The sequence below is a fragment of the Halichoerus grypus genome, chromosome 9 (genome assembly GCF_964656455.1).
Source record: "Halichoerus grypus chromosome 9, mHalGry1.hap1.1, whole genome shotgun sequence".
NCBI classification, from domain to species: Eukaryota; Metazoa; Chordata; class Mammalia; order Carnivora; family Phocidae; genus Halichoerus; species Halichoerus grypus.
In genome coordinates, this window is record NC_135720.1 from 129,168,552 (window position 1) to 129,181,984 (window position 13,433).

At 40.8% G+C, this 13,433-nt stretch overlaps 2 protein-coding genes across 4 annotated transcripts in view; one reads left to right on the top strand and one right to left on the bottom strand.

The window, feature by feature from the left end:
* The window catches only part of SMIM13 (small integral membrane protein 13), a 211,127-nt gene extending 202,890 nt beyond the window's left edge, over positions 1 to 8,237 (top strand). Inside the window, exons 4-7 of one of the 3 annotated variants that reach the window (XM_078055698.1) lie at positions 1,522 to 1,604; positions 6,315 to 6,478; positions 7,242 to 7,352; positions 7,633 to 8,237. In XM_078055698.1, coding sequence (XP_077911824.1) covers positions 1,522 to 1,604; positions 6,315 to 6,320 — 89 coding nt within the window. In that variant the 3' untranslated portion in view covers positions 6,321 to 6,478; positions 7,242 to 7,352; positions 7,633 to 8,237. Of the gene's footprint in view, positions 1 to 1,521; positions 1,605 to 6,314; positions 6,479 to 7,241; positions 7,485 to 7,632 lie in introns of those variants that run through there. The other 2 variants (XM_078055699.1, XM_078055697.1) reach the window with 2 other exon arrangements.
* NEDD9 (neural precursor cell expressed, developmentally down-regulated 9) overlaps positions 1 to 13,433 on the bottom strand; it is a 180,247-nt gene that overhangs the window by 133,649 nt on the left and 33,165 nt on the right. The gene's annotated exons all lie outside the window — the stretch shown is intronic.

Here is a 13,433-nt window from a genome sequence, read left to right on the forward strand (position 1 = left end):
ATGTGCATGGCCTGCCCCCTGCAGAGTCCCCACCCTCTAAGAACTCACAACTTCCTGAACCTATCTTGCTCACAAAAGTGCTTACAGATGTCTCCCCCACCCCAAAGCATCAGCCAACTTTAATGCAGTAATTCTCAACTGGGAGCAGTTCTGTCCTTTAGGGGACATTTGTCAATGTCTTGAGACATTTTTGATGGCAACAAGTGGGAGAGAGGTTTTATTAGCATGTAGGGGATAGAGGCCATCTAAATACCCTACAATGCCAGGGATGGCCCCCCATAATAAACAAGGATCCAGTCTACAATGTCAGTAGTGTCAAAGTTGAGAAATCCTGCATTAGGGCAAGAGTAGACCACCTCTGCATAGGCCAAGAAAGTAATTGTCTAAACTTGTGCTATCCAATGGGACTTTTGGGATAATGGGAATGTTTAATATCTTCGCTGTCCAATATGGTAGCCACCAGACACATGTGGTTATTTAGCACTTGAAATGTGGCCAGTGGAACTAAGGAATTGAATTTTAAATTTTATTTAATTTTAATTAATTAAATTGTAATCATCCCATAGAGTTAATGACTACTATCCTAGACAGTGCAGGTCCATAAATGGAAGCTTAGAAGCACTGAGATAGCCTGCCCTAGCCAGTTATCTACTCTGCTCATTTATAATTAAAATTCCACAGTTGGGCACTCCTTCTTTAGCTAAGACTTTGACCCATATTGATATGACATTACCCTGAAAGGGAAATGACCTTTCACTTATGAAAAGACCTGATGCTGATTTAATATGACTAATGCATTTGGAAGAAGTTCTGACAGGAACCCAGAGTGCTGAGGGCTCTGACCTGAAGGAAGGACACCATGAGACTGAGCAGCAGACTTGGGGGAGATATCTAGAGTAACCTGGAGGATGTAACGTCATGGGCTAGAGGTAGCAACAGCAATCTTTGCTTACTTTAATCATCTAAATTCTGTTGTCAACAGAAGATAAATACTCACAGTTCCCATTCAGACACATGTGTGGAAACCAGAGCCACAGGGCAGCAGACAAGACAAAGTATATGACAAAGATAAGCCTGTTTCTTTCTCCTCCATGTGCCTTTAGTGCTTTGGCCAAGTCTCCGAGCACTGAAATATTATGGTGCCGCCTCCCACATGGAAGCCCAAATAAAAGCAATACTTAACCACAGAACACAAAATGGTTTTTTTCCCCTTTGATCTGATTATAAAATTCTGGATAAATCCATCAAAGCCACTTGTTCTGATTTATGCTGCTGCCCCAAGCAAGTAAGTGCCTCCTTGTTAATCTGGCAGTTTTGGGGGATGAGTTTGAAGGCCTATTTTTATATAACCCATTGAATAGCTAGCTTTTTATACAGATTTGCAAAGATAGGATATTATATACTCACTGTAAATATTTCTAGAGAAGTCACCAACCTCACTTGGTAAGTTACATCTATCCATATTTCTAGAGATCGGAGAAAAATAATAACTGGACTAAACCAAACCTTCTCTTCCTAAAGGTTCAATAGGGCTCAAACTGGAGTTCCTGGTGGCATCGACTTTGGTGATTCCCATGGCGAACAATGGAGATCGAATTGAAAGAGTAAGTCCACCAAAATTATATCAGAGATGTGGGAATTTGGTATAAGAAGAGCTAAAAAACCCCAAGAATTCTTCTGTTCAGAAAGACAGAAGTTGAGAGAGATGCATGACCCAGAGAATAGATAGCTGTGAGCATTGACTTGTTCTCAGATCTCTAGTTGGTCTGAACCTAGCAGAGGTGAGAAGGGTGTGGAGGGGAAAGGTAGGTAAATTTAGGACAGTGAACAGAAGTTTTTTTTATCTTAGTTCATTCAGGTTATTATAACAAAAATACCTGGGATGCCTGGGTGGTTCAGTCGATTAGCGTCTGCCTTCAGCTCAGGTCATGATCCCAGGATGGAGATCATGGGATGGAGCCCCCTGTCGAGCTCCCTGCTCAGTGGGGAGTCTGCTTCTCCCTTTCCCCCTCCCCCTGTTTGTGTTCTCTCTCTCTCTCAAATATATAAATAAAATATTTTTAAAAAATAACAAAAATACCATAGACTGGGTGTTTGCAAACAATTGAAAAATTATTTCTCATACTTCTGGGAGTATGAGGTTGGGAAGTCCAAGATCAAGGTACTGACTGGCATGCAGATTTGGTGTTTAACAAGAACCTCTTTTTGATTCATAGACGTCTTCTTGCTATGTCCTCACATGGAGGAAGGGCTCTCCTTTATAAGGGCACTAATCTCATTCGTGAGGGCTTCATCCCATGACTTAACAACATTCAAAGGCTCCATCTCCAAATACCATCACACTGGGGATTAGGTTTCAATATACGAATTGGGGCAGGGTTGGGGAAGAGAGGATGCAAACATTCAGTCTTCAGCATTCTGTCCCGTCCCCCTGAAATTCATATCCTCTTGCATACAAAATGCCTTCATTTTGTGACAATAGCCCCAAAGTCTTGACTTATTCCAGCAGCAATTCAGAAGTCTAAAGTCCAAAGTATTACCTAACGATCATCTAAATCAGATATAGGTGAGACTCAAAGTATAATTCATCGTGAGCCAGATTCCTCTCCAGCTGTGAATCTGTGAAATCAGACAAGTCATGTGCCTACAAAATACAGTGGTAGGGCAGGCATAGGACAGACTTTGCCTTTCCTAAGGAGAAAGAGGAAAGAAGAAAGTAGTGTCAGGTGCTGGGCAAGCCCAAAATCTAATAGGGCAAACTACATTGAACCTTAAGCCTCAAAGATAATACTCTTTGGGTCAGTGCTCTGATTTTCAGCCCACTGGGGTGGCAACATCACCCCATGGCTCAGTGGGACAGCAGCCCCTCAGTGGCTCTTGGCTAGGGCTCCATGTCTGCCCCTTCCATAGTTCTCGGCCAAGCCCTGCTCCACCACAGTTCCCTTCCAAGTGACCCTGTCCATGCCACATTCGACTGGATGCAGCCCAAGCAGGGGACTCTCTGTGGGGACCCCCGTCACTGAAGTACTGGGTGGGGGCTTCCTGCCTCACCTGGACCAGAGAGGTGGTTCCCTCTCTGAAATCCCTCTGCCCCCCAGGCCTGTGGTAGGAGTGGAATCCCTGATGACCTCTGACTTGCCTTCAGGGTCATCCTTTCATTGTCTTAGAGAACAGACGTGGCTTCTGTTGAGATGGCTGATCTATACTAACTTCCTCAAGTCGTTGCTCGGCCACTCTTCCAGTGTTCTCGTTTTTTGCAATAGAAATAGACTGAGAGTTTCCTAAATCTCTAAGTCCTATTTCCTTTTTGCGTAACAATCTCATCTTTACTTTTTTTTTTCTCTTCTTGAATTTTACTATAAGCAGTTGGGAGGAGTCAAGCTGCGCCTTCCACACTTTGCTTAGAGATAGCTTCTGCTGGGACACCTGGGTGGCTCAGTCAGTTAAGCATCTGCCTTCGGTTCAGGTCATGATCCTGGGGTCCTGGGACAGAGCCCCACATCGGGGTCCCTGCTCAGCAGGAGGCCTGCTTCTCCCTCTCCCACTGCCCCTGCTTGTGTTCCCTCTCTCGCTATCTTGCTCTTTGTCAAATAAATAAATAAAACCTTAAAAAAAAAAAAAAGAAATAGCTTTCGCTAATGTTGAATTTCATCACTCCCTCATACGACCTTCCATTACACTAGAACCTGAACACAATTCAGCCAAGTCCTTTGCCAGTTTGTAACAAGGACGGCCTTTCTTCCAGTTTCCAATAACATATTCCTCATTTCCATCTGAGACCTCATCAGAATGGCCTTTACTGACCACGTTTCTGCTGACATTCTGCCCAGGGTTACTGATGTATCCTCTAAGAAGATGGAGGCCTTCTCTGCAATTCTCTTTTCTTTCTGAGCCCTGGCCAGAATCACCCTTAATGGCCCATTCATGGCAATGTTTGCTTTTTCTAGCATGCACCCCAAAGCTCTTCTACCATCTGCCCATCACCTGCTTCCAGTGCTTCCACATGTTTGGGTATTTGTTCTAGCAGCACCCCACTTCTCAGTATTAACTTCTTAGTCCATTGGGGGTAGCTATAACAAAAATGCTGTATTTCTCAGTCCTGGAGGCTGGGAAGTCCAAGATCAAGGCAGATTCGGTGTCTGGTGAGAGCCCTCTTCCTGGTTCATGGACATATTCCCACTGTGTCCTTACATGCTGTAAAGGACAGGGGAGTGCTCTGGAATCTTTATAGGAGCACTACTTCCATTCATGAGGGCTCCACTGACATGACCCAATCACCTTCTAATGGTCCACCTCCTAATACCGCCGCATTGGGGGTTAGCCTTCATCATATGAATGGAGGGGGCACACAGACATTCATTATATGGCAATTACTTAATATAGTATAGTAGTGGCAGTATTGGGGGGGTGGTGATTTAAGAGTTATTCATCCCAATGCCAAATGCGGCGGAGATAAAGAGCTCAAAAGATGTTTAAATATAAAATGGCAGTTCCATAATGAATCCTTGATTAAAGAAGACTAGGATGTTTAAAGCTAATTTCTTGAGATAAGCAGACAGAGGGGCTCATCTCTTTCCCATCATGACGCCTGCGCCATTCTCCAAAATGGAACACTGGACCGATCCTGCCACAAGTCTTTGGGTTTATCTCCCATGGCCATGCTTGCTAAACCTCATGACTCAGTTTGCAATTAAACCATAGTTGACACAAGCAGGTTTTATGCATTAATGCTGGAACAGCCTGAGAAACACAACACCTCCCTGGGTAGAAGTGGGAGCTTCCCTGTGGCAGCAGCAAGCCCAGACATATGGGGCGGGGGACTGCCGTCCAAATGCACTAATAGCTGTTTTTAAACTGATCCCCTCTAAGTGTTTAGAGTGTAATGGCTGATTATTGGGTCAACAAACATGAAAAGCTTTGTCACTGGCCCACGTTTGGACCAGAAGCAACATGTCTTTCATGAGCATTTAGGATGAAAGATAGAAGATGAATACAGAAAATGTTGGTAATAGTGAGCAGCACATGAGGGTCTTTTTAATGTGTGTTTGCCCTAAGAAAAAGCAGAGCAACAAGATCTATGAAATGTCCTTGATCTTTGTTCATTCCAGGCTTGTAAGCCCTGAGTTACCTTTGTGTTTCTATCACCAGACCTGTGGGGTGGTATTTCTAATCAGACTTCCAGGTTTTAGCTAAGTGAGGTGATGACACTTATATGGAGTGGTTCAGTGGACACTGGTTCAAGGAATACTTCACTGAGTAGGAATTTGACCATATCATCCCCCTTCTTAAAATCCTTACAATTCATCAGTGTTCTCTATAACCTCCAGGATGGGGAGAAGGTCTCTCTGTCCACACGTACACTCTCACCTTTGCTCCCGTCATACTTTCCCGTTCTCCAAATACTCCATGTTCTCTTATAACTTCACGCCCTCACACATGCTATTCCCTCAGAAACGTATGCATCTTCTCTGTGAAATCAACCTTGACAATCTTGAATTAGATTATCTTGTGCAGTCTGTGTTTAACTTCATTGTAGCACACACTCTGTCTTATTGAAATTACCCCCCAACTTAACTGTGAGATCCTGAAGGCCAGGGGGTGGTGCTACTGCGATCATCCTTGCTTTCCCAATGCCTAGCCCAGTGTCAGGCACAAAGGTAGCAGGTCAATAGATGGAATGGGTGAGTTTCAGTGAATTGGAAATGATAGAGACTTTTCCAACATAAGTGCATCCCATTCCGCATTTTCTCTTCGGCAGAATAGATACTATTAAAGCAGTTAATAGGTCCCTATGTTAGCTCCACATAGTTAAGGATATAGTGTAAACCCCATCACTTCCCTTAAGACAAATGAAAAGAGAAAGTAAGAACAGAAACAATTTATACACTTCAGGGAAGGAAGGAAGGAAGGAAGGAAGGAAGGAAGGAAGGAAGGAAGGAAGGAAGGAAGGAAGGAAAAGGGAAGGGGTAGAGGGAGAAAGGAGGGAGGGTTTTCTTTCCCAAAGTTTACCTCAAATGCAAGAGAAGAGATTATTATATTTTGTTCTGAGGCTTGATCCATGAACAAAAAAAAAAAAAAAGAAAGAAAGAAAGTGACAGAATACATTATGTTCCATCCATGAGATTAGAAGAGGGATGTTTTTCAGCTCCCAATCCTTCAAAAGACACAAGTTGTACTTCAACTAGAAACCTTTTCTAAAGCCGCTCAGGAGTGTAGGAGTTGCATTAGATAATGGAAAGCAAACTGAACCTAACCTGAAGTGCCTGATTAATTAGTCTGTTTATTTCCCAACACCTCCCCTTTTCATTCTTCAGGAATGAATAAGCTTTATTATTCACCTCCATTGGACTTACGGTATCTTACCTATATAAATGCCTGTCTTGGAAAGAACCACTCCTCCTCCACCTCATCTTGCTGTGGATAGCCCAAGGGAGTGCTAAGACAAACAAATGCTCCCAGGATGTGGGGAAGACATCAGGTGAGTGACAGGTGCAGAGGCCGGGCCAGGGCCACACAGCCTGGAGAAGTTTTCCCTCCTGGCAGAGAAGGCTGTCTCCACTATCTTCTCTCCGAGATTGCTCATCAAGTGCCGCTGGGATTTGGGCAGCCCGCAGCTGTGTTTAGGAATACATTTGCTTTATCTCTCACATCCTTTGAGGATTTCATTGCAGGCCATTTTATCCACTTTAATGAATGCTCTGGCAGTTTCTGAACATGGGGCTGTGTCTGCATGCCCTGAACAGTGATTATGTTCACTGTCGTTGAGATTGAATGGAACATATAGTCACATACCCTTTCACCATGTCTTTTTCAGATGACATAACCTTCATTTCGGGTCATAACGACGAGCAGATGGCCAAGGAGAGAAAGGTTTTAGCTCAAAAGTTGGGGTTGCCCAGTTTTCCTCCTTTCCCTCATACCCCATCAGCTAATCAGTCACCTCCTGCTGCTATTTAGAATTCTCTAACAGTTTTTGAATCTGGCTAAATAAATATGGCATATCGATTAGAAATCAAGTTGTACAAAGTTAATGAAATAGAGACATATGATCTATAAAGTGGAAAAAGCAGGTTATAAAATAGTTTGAGTAAATGACTACATATATGTATATATATATAGAGAGAGAGATAGATAGATAGATTTTGAAAAGAGCCTAATTGCATGTGCACCTAAAAATAATAATGCTTACTCTTAGAGTGGAATAAAGGATCATTTTATTTAATTAATTAATTTATTTTTAGGTAGGCTCTATACCCAGCATGGAGCCCAACGTGGGACTTGAACTCACAACTCAGAGATCAAGACCTGAGCTGAAATCAAGAGTCAGACACTTAACTGACTGAGTCACCCAGGTGGCCCATGGATCATTTTAATTTTATTCCATGTACATTTATAATTTTTTCCAAATTATTTACATTGAGCATGTACTTACTTATAATCTGAAAAATTAATACAAAATGTTAAGAAAATGAATGAATGCGTGCAAAGAGGGGAAAGTAAGTATTCCCTATGTGTTCTATTCCTGTCGCCACTACCAGTTTATTGCTCATTTTTTTCTCACCTAGAAAATTCTCCTTGCATGGCACTCTCTCTTTAATCTCTCCCACCCTTAATTCATTCTCTCTCCTAAAGGTCTTCCTGAAAGAAAATCTGACCAAGTGGCTCCCCTAAATCCTCCAGGGTTTCCTGTAGGACAAAGGAGTCCAAAATCCTTGGGCTGAAGATTAAGACACTTCAGAAGCTTGTCTGCACCCGACGTTCAAATCCAACTCCTGCGTCTCCATCCTGGTCACCCGACGTCTGTTTGGGCCTCTCTTGATGTGAGCACCCCATCCCCTGAGACTCTCCCCTCCCCCTGCCTTCACCCACATCATTTGCTCTCTCAACCTTCAAGAGTCAGCTCTTGTGTCACTTCTCACAGAAAGCCTTCCCTGGCATCTCTAGGTAGAGTTAGGGGTTTTCTGTCTTGTTCATATCTTCATGCTAGCATTTTCCACAGCAATGTAATTATTACATTAGGCATCTCTTTTCTCCACCTGAAGGGCAGGAGGATCTCTGTCCTCCTCTGTGATCAGCTCCCAGGGCGGTGTCACACACTAGTATAGGTGCTTAATAGACATTATGGAGTGAATATACCCTTAGCTGGTGTGGATGGAGGAAGGGAGGAGAAGGAATCTGAACTTATTTTCATTGATTTCCTGCTCTGACTGTGGAAGCTGTGATTCTTAGTTAACTAAGTTTAGGCTCTCTCTTTCCTCAGAGGAGTGTAATACATGCTAAAATTTTAAGGTATTTGATCATTCAGCATTTATCCACTTTCTCCATTTGGGATATGAGGACATGCATCCCATTGAAAAATACTTTCCCTCTGTAAGCAATCTAATTCTGGATAAGTGAAATGTTACGTGGTGTTGGGGGTTGAATTGTGCCCCCACAAAATTCATATGTTGAGGTCCTAAACCCCCAGTGCCTCAGAATATGACCTTATCTGGAAATAGGGTTGTTGCAGATGTAATTAGTTAAGTTAAAGTGAGGTCATTAGGGTGGACCCCTTAATCCATGATGACTAATCCAATACAATGTCCTGGTAATAGGGAGAGATTTAGACAAAGAGACACATAGGCACACAGGCAGAATGCCCTGTGAAGATGAAGGTGGAGATTGCGATAGGGCTTCTATAAGCCAAGAAATGCCAAAAATTGCCAGCAAACCACCGGAAGTTAGGGGAGAGGCACAGATTCTTCCCCAGAGCTCTCAGAAGGAAACAGCCCTGTGGACATCTTGATCTCAGACTTTAAGCCTCTGGAACTGTGAGATAATAAACTTCTCTTATTAAGCCACTCACTTTGTGGTCCTTTTTTTAAAAGAGCATTTCTAGTTAACTAATATACCCAGGGACCCTGGTGACAATCAGAGAGGGGGGACCCAAATATCAGAGAGGAGGATTATATCCTAAATATCTTCTCTCAAACTATCATTGTGGTAGCCAGCATCTGGCATGATTATGGCTCCTTTTGCAAATAAGAAAAGGAAGGTCCTATTCTAGCTGTTTTAAAAATTAAATTGTGGGTATCATTTTCTTTTCCCCTATACTTTTTCATTTTTTCAACTGAAGAAAACAACTTGTCTGATTTTAGGTATATATAGAACTAAAATCAAAAGACGCAGAAGGATAGACTGAAAAATAAGTCCCCTGCTTCCTATCAGTCCCCGCCACCTCGTTCCCCTCACTGGAGGCAACCTCTTTTATGTCTGTGCATATATATATATTTCACTTTTTACACAAGTGATCATATATTTTAAACATTATTCTGACTTAACTTTATCACATAATTGTGGATGTGGGAGCTAATTCTTTAGTAGAATATACAAACATGCCTCATTCTTTTGATGACTGCATGGTGTTTTTTTGATAGATATTTTGTGCCTGTTCTTAATGAATTTTTAGCTGACTTTTCTCAATCAAAATAAACAGGAAGCATTCCCAAAATTTCCTTCACAGCCCAGACAGGGCTGAGCCTGCCCACTGCTCTTATCCCATTAAAGAGATGGATATTCTCTTTGCCACCAGAGGTTGGTAAATATGCTTTAAACCCTGTGAAAAGTGGACTTAAGTTTTATAAAAGTGTCTCTAAAGCAAAGCAGCTTATGTTTGGTGTGGGACTGGCCCTGCTGGCCCACTAGATCCTATGTCATCAAATTTTTCTCCTCTGTGGGCTATGCTAGAAAGGCTCAATTGGATACATGTTGGGCCAGATAAAATGTGAGATCACCATGAATTAATCAAAACCTTTGAGTAATGTATCCATTACCTTCCTGTGACCCATGTGTCATCATTCATTTTCCAAATGCTACTGCACTGGGATTTTAGGACTCATCTGAGTTCTCTCTGCTTGCATTTTTTTTGAACCTTTCCTAAATTTTCACAGAGATAAATGGTAGATGCTTCTGGTTCAATAAAACTCTGCTTGCATTTGTCATCTAATTTCCCAAAATAAGTTAATAGAGTCATTCATTTGTAATGTAACTGTATCTTATTTTATGTGGTTGATTCTGAGTGTGAGCTTAAGGAGGTAATGGCCATTACTAACTCATTGTTTTTCACATTGAGTCCAAGAAGCTCTTTATACATTCACCATGGCCAAAATTCGGATGAGTTTCAGAAGTCATACTTGCATGGAACATCATCCCCAGTAGGTCTGTGACTTTCAAATAGGCCAGGCAGCACATGTGTGTGATATACATTCCATTCTTTTCCAGAGTACCCATCCCATTCATCCTTCAAAGTCTTAACTGATTGCCTCCCAGAAGTCTTCAAAGATCCCCCCAACGGAATGAATAGGTTTCCCCCTTATTTAAAAGTTGAAATGTATATCTCTACTTAGCTCTTATTTCCTTCAGTGTTGTTTTAAGATATTGTTTCCATGCTAGTTTCCTTTATTGAGCTGCAAATAGGCCTTGAGGACAAGAACTATGCCTCTCATTCATAGCAGGGAGATCAGCCAATGTCTATTTTTTTTTTTTAAGATTTTATTTATTTGACAGAAAGAGACACAGCAAGAGAGGGAACACAAGCAGGGGGAGTGGGAGAGGGAGAAGCAGGCTTCCCACAGAGCAGGGAGCCCAATGCGGGGCTCGATCCCAGGACCCTGGGATCATGACCTGAGCCGAAAGCAGATGCTTAACGACTGAGCCACCCAGGCGCCCCTCAGCCAATGTCTATTGTGAAGAGATGATTATCACACATTCAAATTATCAGATAGTAATAGTTTTCATGTATGGAGCACTTACTTAATACACATAAGTCATCATTGAAAGAACTGTACATGAATTATCTAATTTAATTGTCTTAATATCCTTTGTATGATATTATCATTTTCTTATTATAGAAAGAGAGACATTTTAAGCCACTTGCCTAAAGTCATATAGCTAACTTGGCTGTAGACACTTAGGCACTAAGATGCCGAGCCCTAAAATCTACAAAACTGATAAAAATCCAGCCATCAAACTTGTGTAGTATAGAATTTTAATTAATTTGCAAGTTTAGTCAATTGAGTATTTCAATGGCCTTCCAATTACATTTCCTGCCTTTTTCCTTGTTCCCTTGTGTTTGTTCTAGGGGTCTGTTCTCAATAGACAGTGTGATCCCGTGCTAACACAAATTAGTTCTTGGGCCCCAAACTTCTCAATGACTTCCATTTCACAAGAGTAAAAGCCAGAATCCTCATAATGACTTATTAGGCTAAACCAGTTCTTTTCCCACCCTGTAACCTCTCCAGCCCTATTTCTTGCTCTCTCCTTTGCTCACTGTACTCCAGTCAAGTTGCTTCCTTGCTGTTCTACTAACAAGTCAGGTGTGCTTCTATCTCACAGCCCTTCTTACTGGTTTTCCCTCTCTCTGAAACTGTCTTCTCCCAAAATATTCTTCATCTTCTTCAAATTGTTACTTAAAAGGAAATTTCTTAGGCTCCTGACCATGATCAAGTAACTGATTTCAGACTAGCTCATCTTCTATATGTAATTAGGGAACTGGACAATATATGTGAGGTAAAATCATTTTCAGACAATGGAAAAGAAACAGCACAAGATGTCAGCACCTGGAAGAAGGGAGCATGAGGTGAGCTGCCTAGAGAGCCAAATTTGAGCAAAGGACAGTAGGCAGGGATCAGAGTTCAAGGCAACTGAAATAGCTGGAATCTGTGCAGGGAGAAATCCCTGGAGCTCTATGTATATGAGTGGCAAGGCCCTCCATGGGTCCATGGCTGAGGGCTGGACTATACATGTACAAACCACCCAAGGCTTATCAGATACTGGCTACTATGGGTTTGAGATTGAGGCAAATGTAAGAAAGGTTGAGCAGTTCTGGAGGTAAATGTGTGAGTATTTAAACTTAAATTGAAGAAAATGAAATGAAATTTAAAATTCAGCTCTTTAGTCATGCTCAAGTGTTCAGTAGTTGCCACCATATTGTATGGTGCAAATGCAGAACATTTTCCTCAGTGCAGAAAGTTCTACTGAACAGTGTTGATCTCGAGGATCTACAGTGTAAAATTCAGTGTCCAGTAGTCAATCATAAATTGCTAGACATACAAAAAAATACTAATCAGGATCATGTCTTCCCCAATAAAAAATAAAAGCAGTCAAAAGAAACTGATTCTAATATTGACCAAATGTTGGACTTAGTAGATAAAGACTTTAAAATATATATGTTAATATATATGTTTTATAACATATATTCAAAGAATTAAAAATATACCCATTAATTTTTTTGAAAAAGTCCTAATAAATGAGGAGTGAATAAATAAGGAATCTTAGCAGAGAAATGGAAACCATAAAAAGAACCACATGGAAATTTTAGAATTATGCAAGACCTAAAGTGAGTCATTCACTGAGGGGCTTGAGATGGAGGAAGAAAGACTCATTGAGGTTGGAGACAGATCAGTAGAAATTATCGAAGAGAGAAAAAAAATATTAAGGAGAAATGAACACAGGGTCAAGAACCTGTGGAATAGTATCAAACAGTTTAACGTGTGTGATTGGTGTCCCAGAAAAAGAAAGTGAGAACAGAAAAAAATATCTGAACAAATAGTGGCCAAGAACATCCCAAAAGTTTTGAAAAATGACTTACAAATCCAAGAAGCTCAAGAAGGATAAAGATAAAGAAAACCCCACACAGGTACATCATAGTCAAGCCACAGAACACTAAACATAAAGACAAAATCTTGGAAGCAGTCAGAGAAAAAAGACACAGTACATACAGGTGCACAAAGTTAAGAATTGTTGATTTTTCATCAGAAAAAATAGAGGCTAGAATACAATAAAACAACATCTTTAAAGTGTTGGATGAAAAATTCTGTATTGAAAAATTCCGGAATTCTGTATTGAACAAAAGTATTCTTCAAAATCAAAGGTTGAATAAAGACATTTTCAGGTAAACAAAATCTGAGAAAATTAATCATTGGAAGATCTGAACTACAAAGGATGTCCTTTAGTCCTTAGGAAAATAATGCCAGCAGAAACTACAGAGAGAAGGAAAAGTACCAGAAATAATAAATAATTGAATAAGCCAGTTGTGGCATTTTCATACAATGGACTAACACTCAGTAATAAAAAATAGTAACTATTAGTAAGTGCAATAACATGGATTAAAGTGAATCAAAGAAGCCACATACAAAAGATTGTCATGTTGTATGATTCCTGTTATATGACATTCTAAAATAGGAAAAAATAATAATATAGTGATATAAATAATATCTGTGGTATCTTGCGGTGGGGGTTTGGCATTGACTATCAAAGAGTGAGTGGGAACTTTCTAGGAGGATGGAAATTTTCTATAGCTTAATTAGGTATTAAATGAATATATTAGTCAAAAGTCATCAGTCTGTACACTTAAAATGTGTGCATTTTATAACAGATAAATTATAGATTAATAA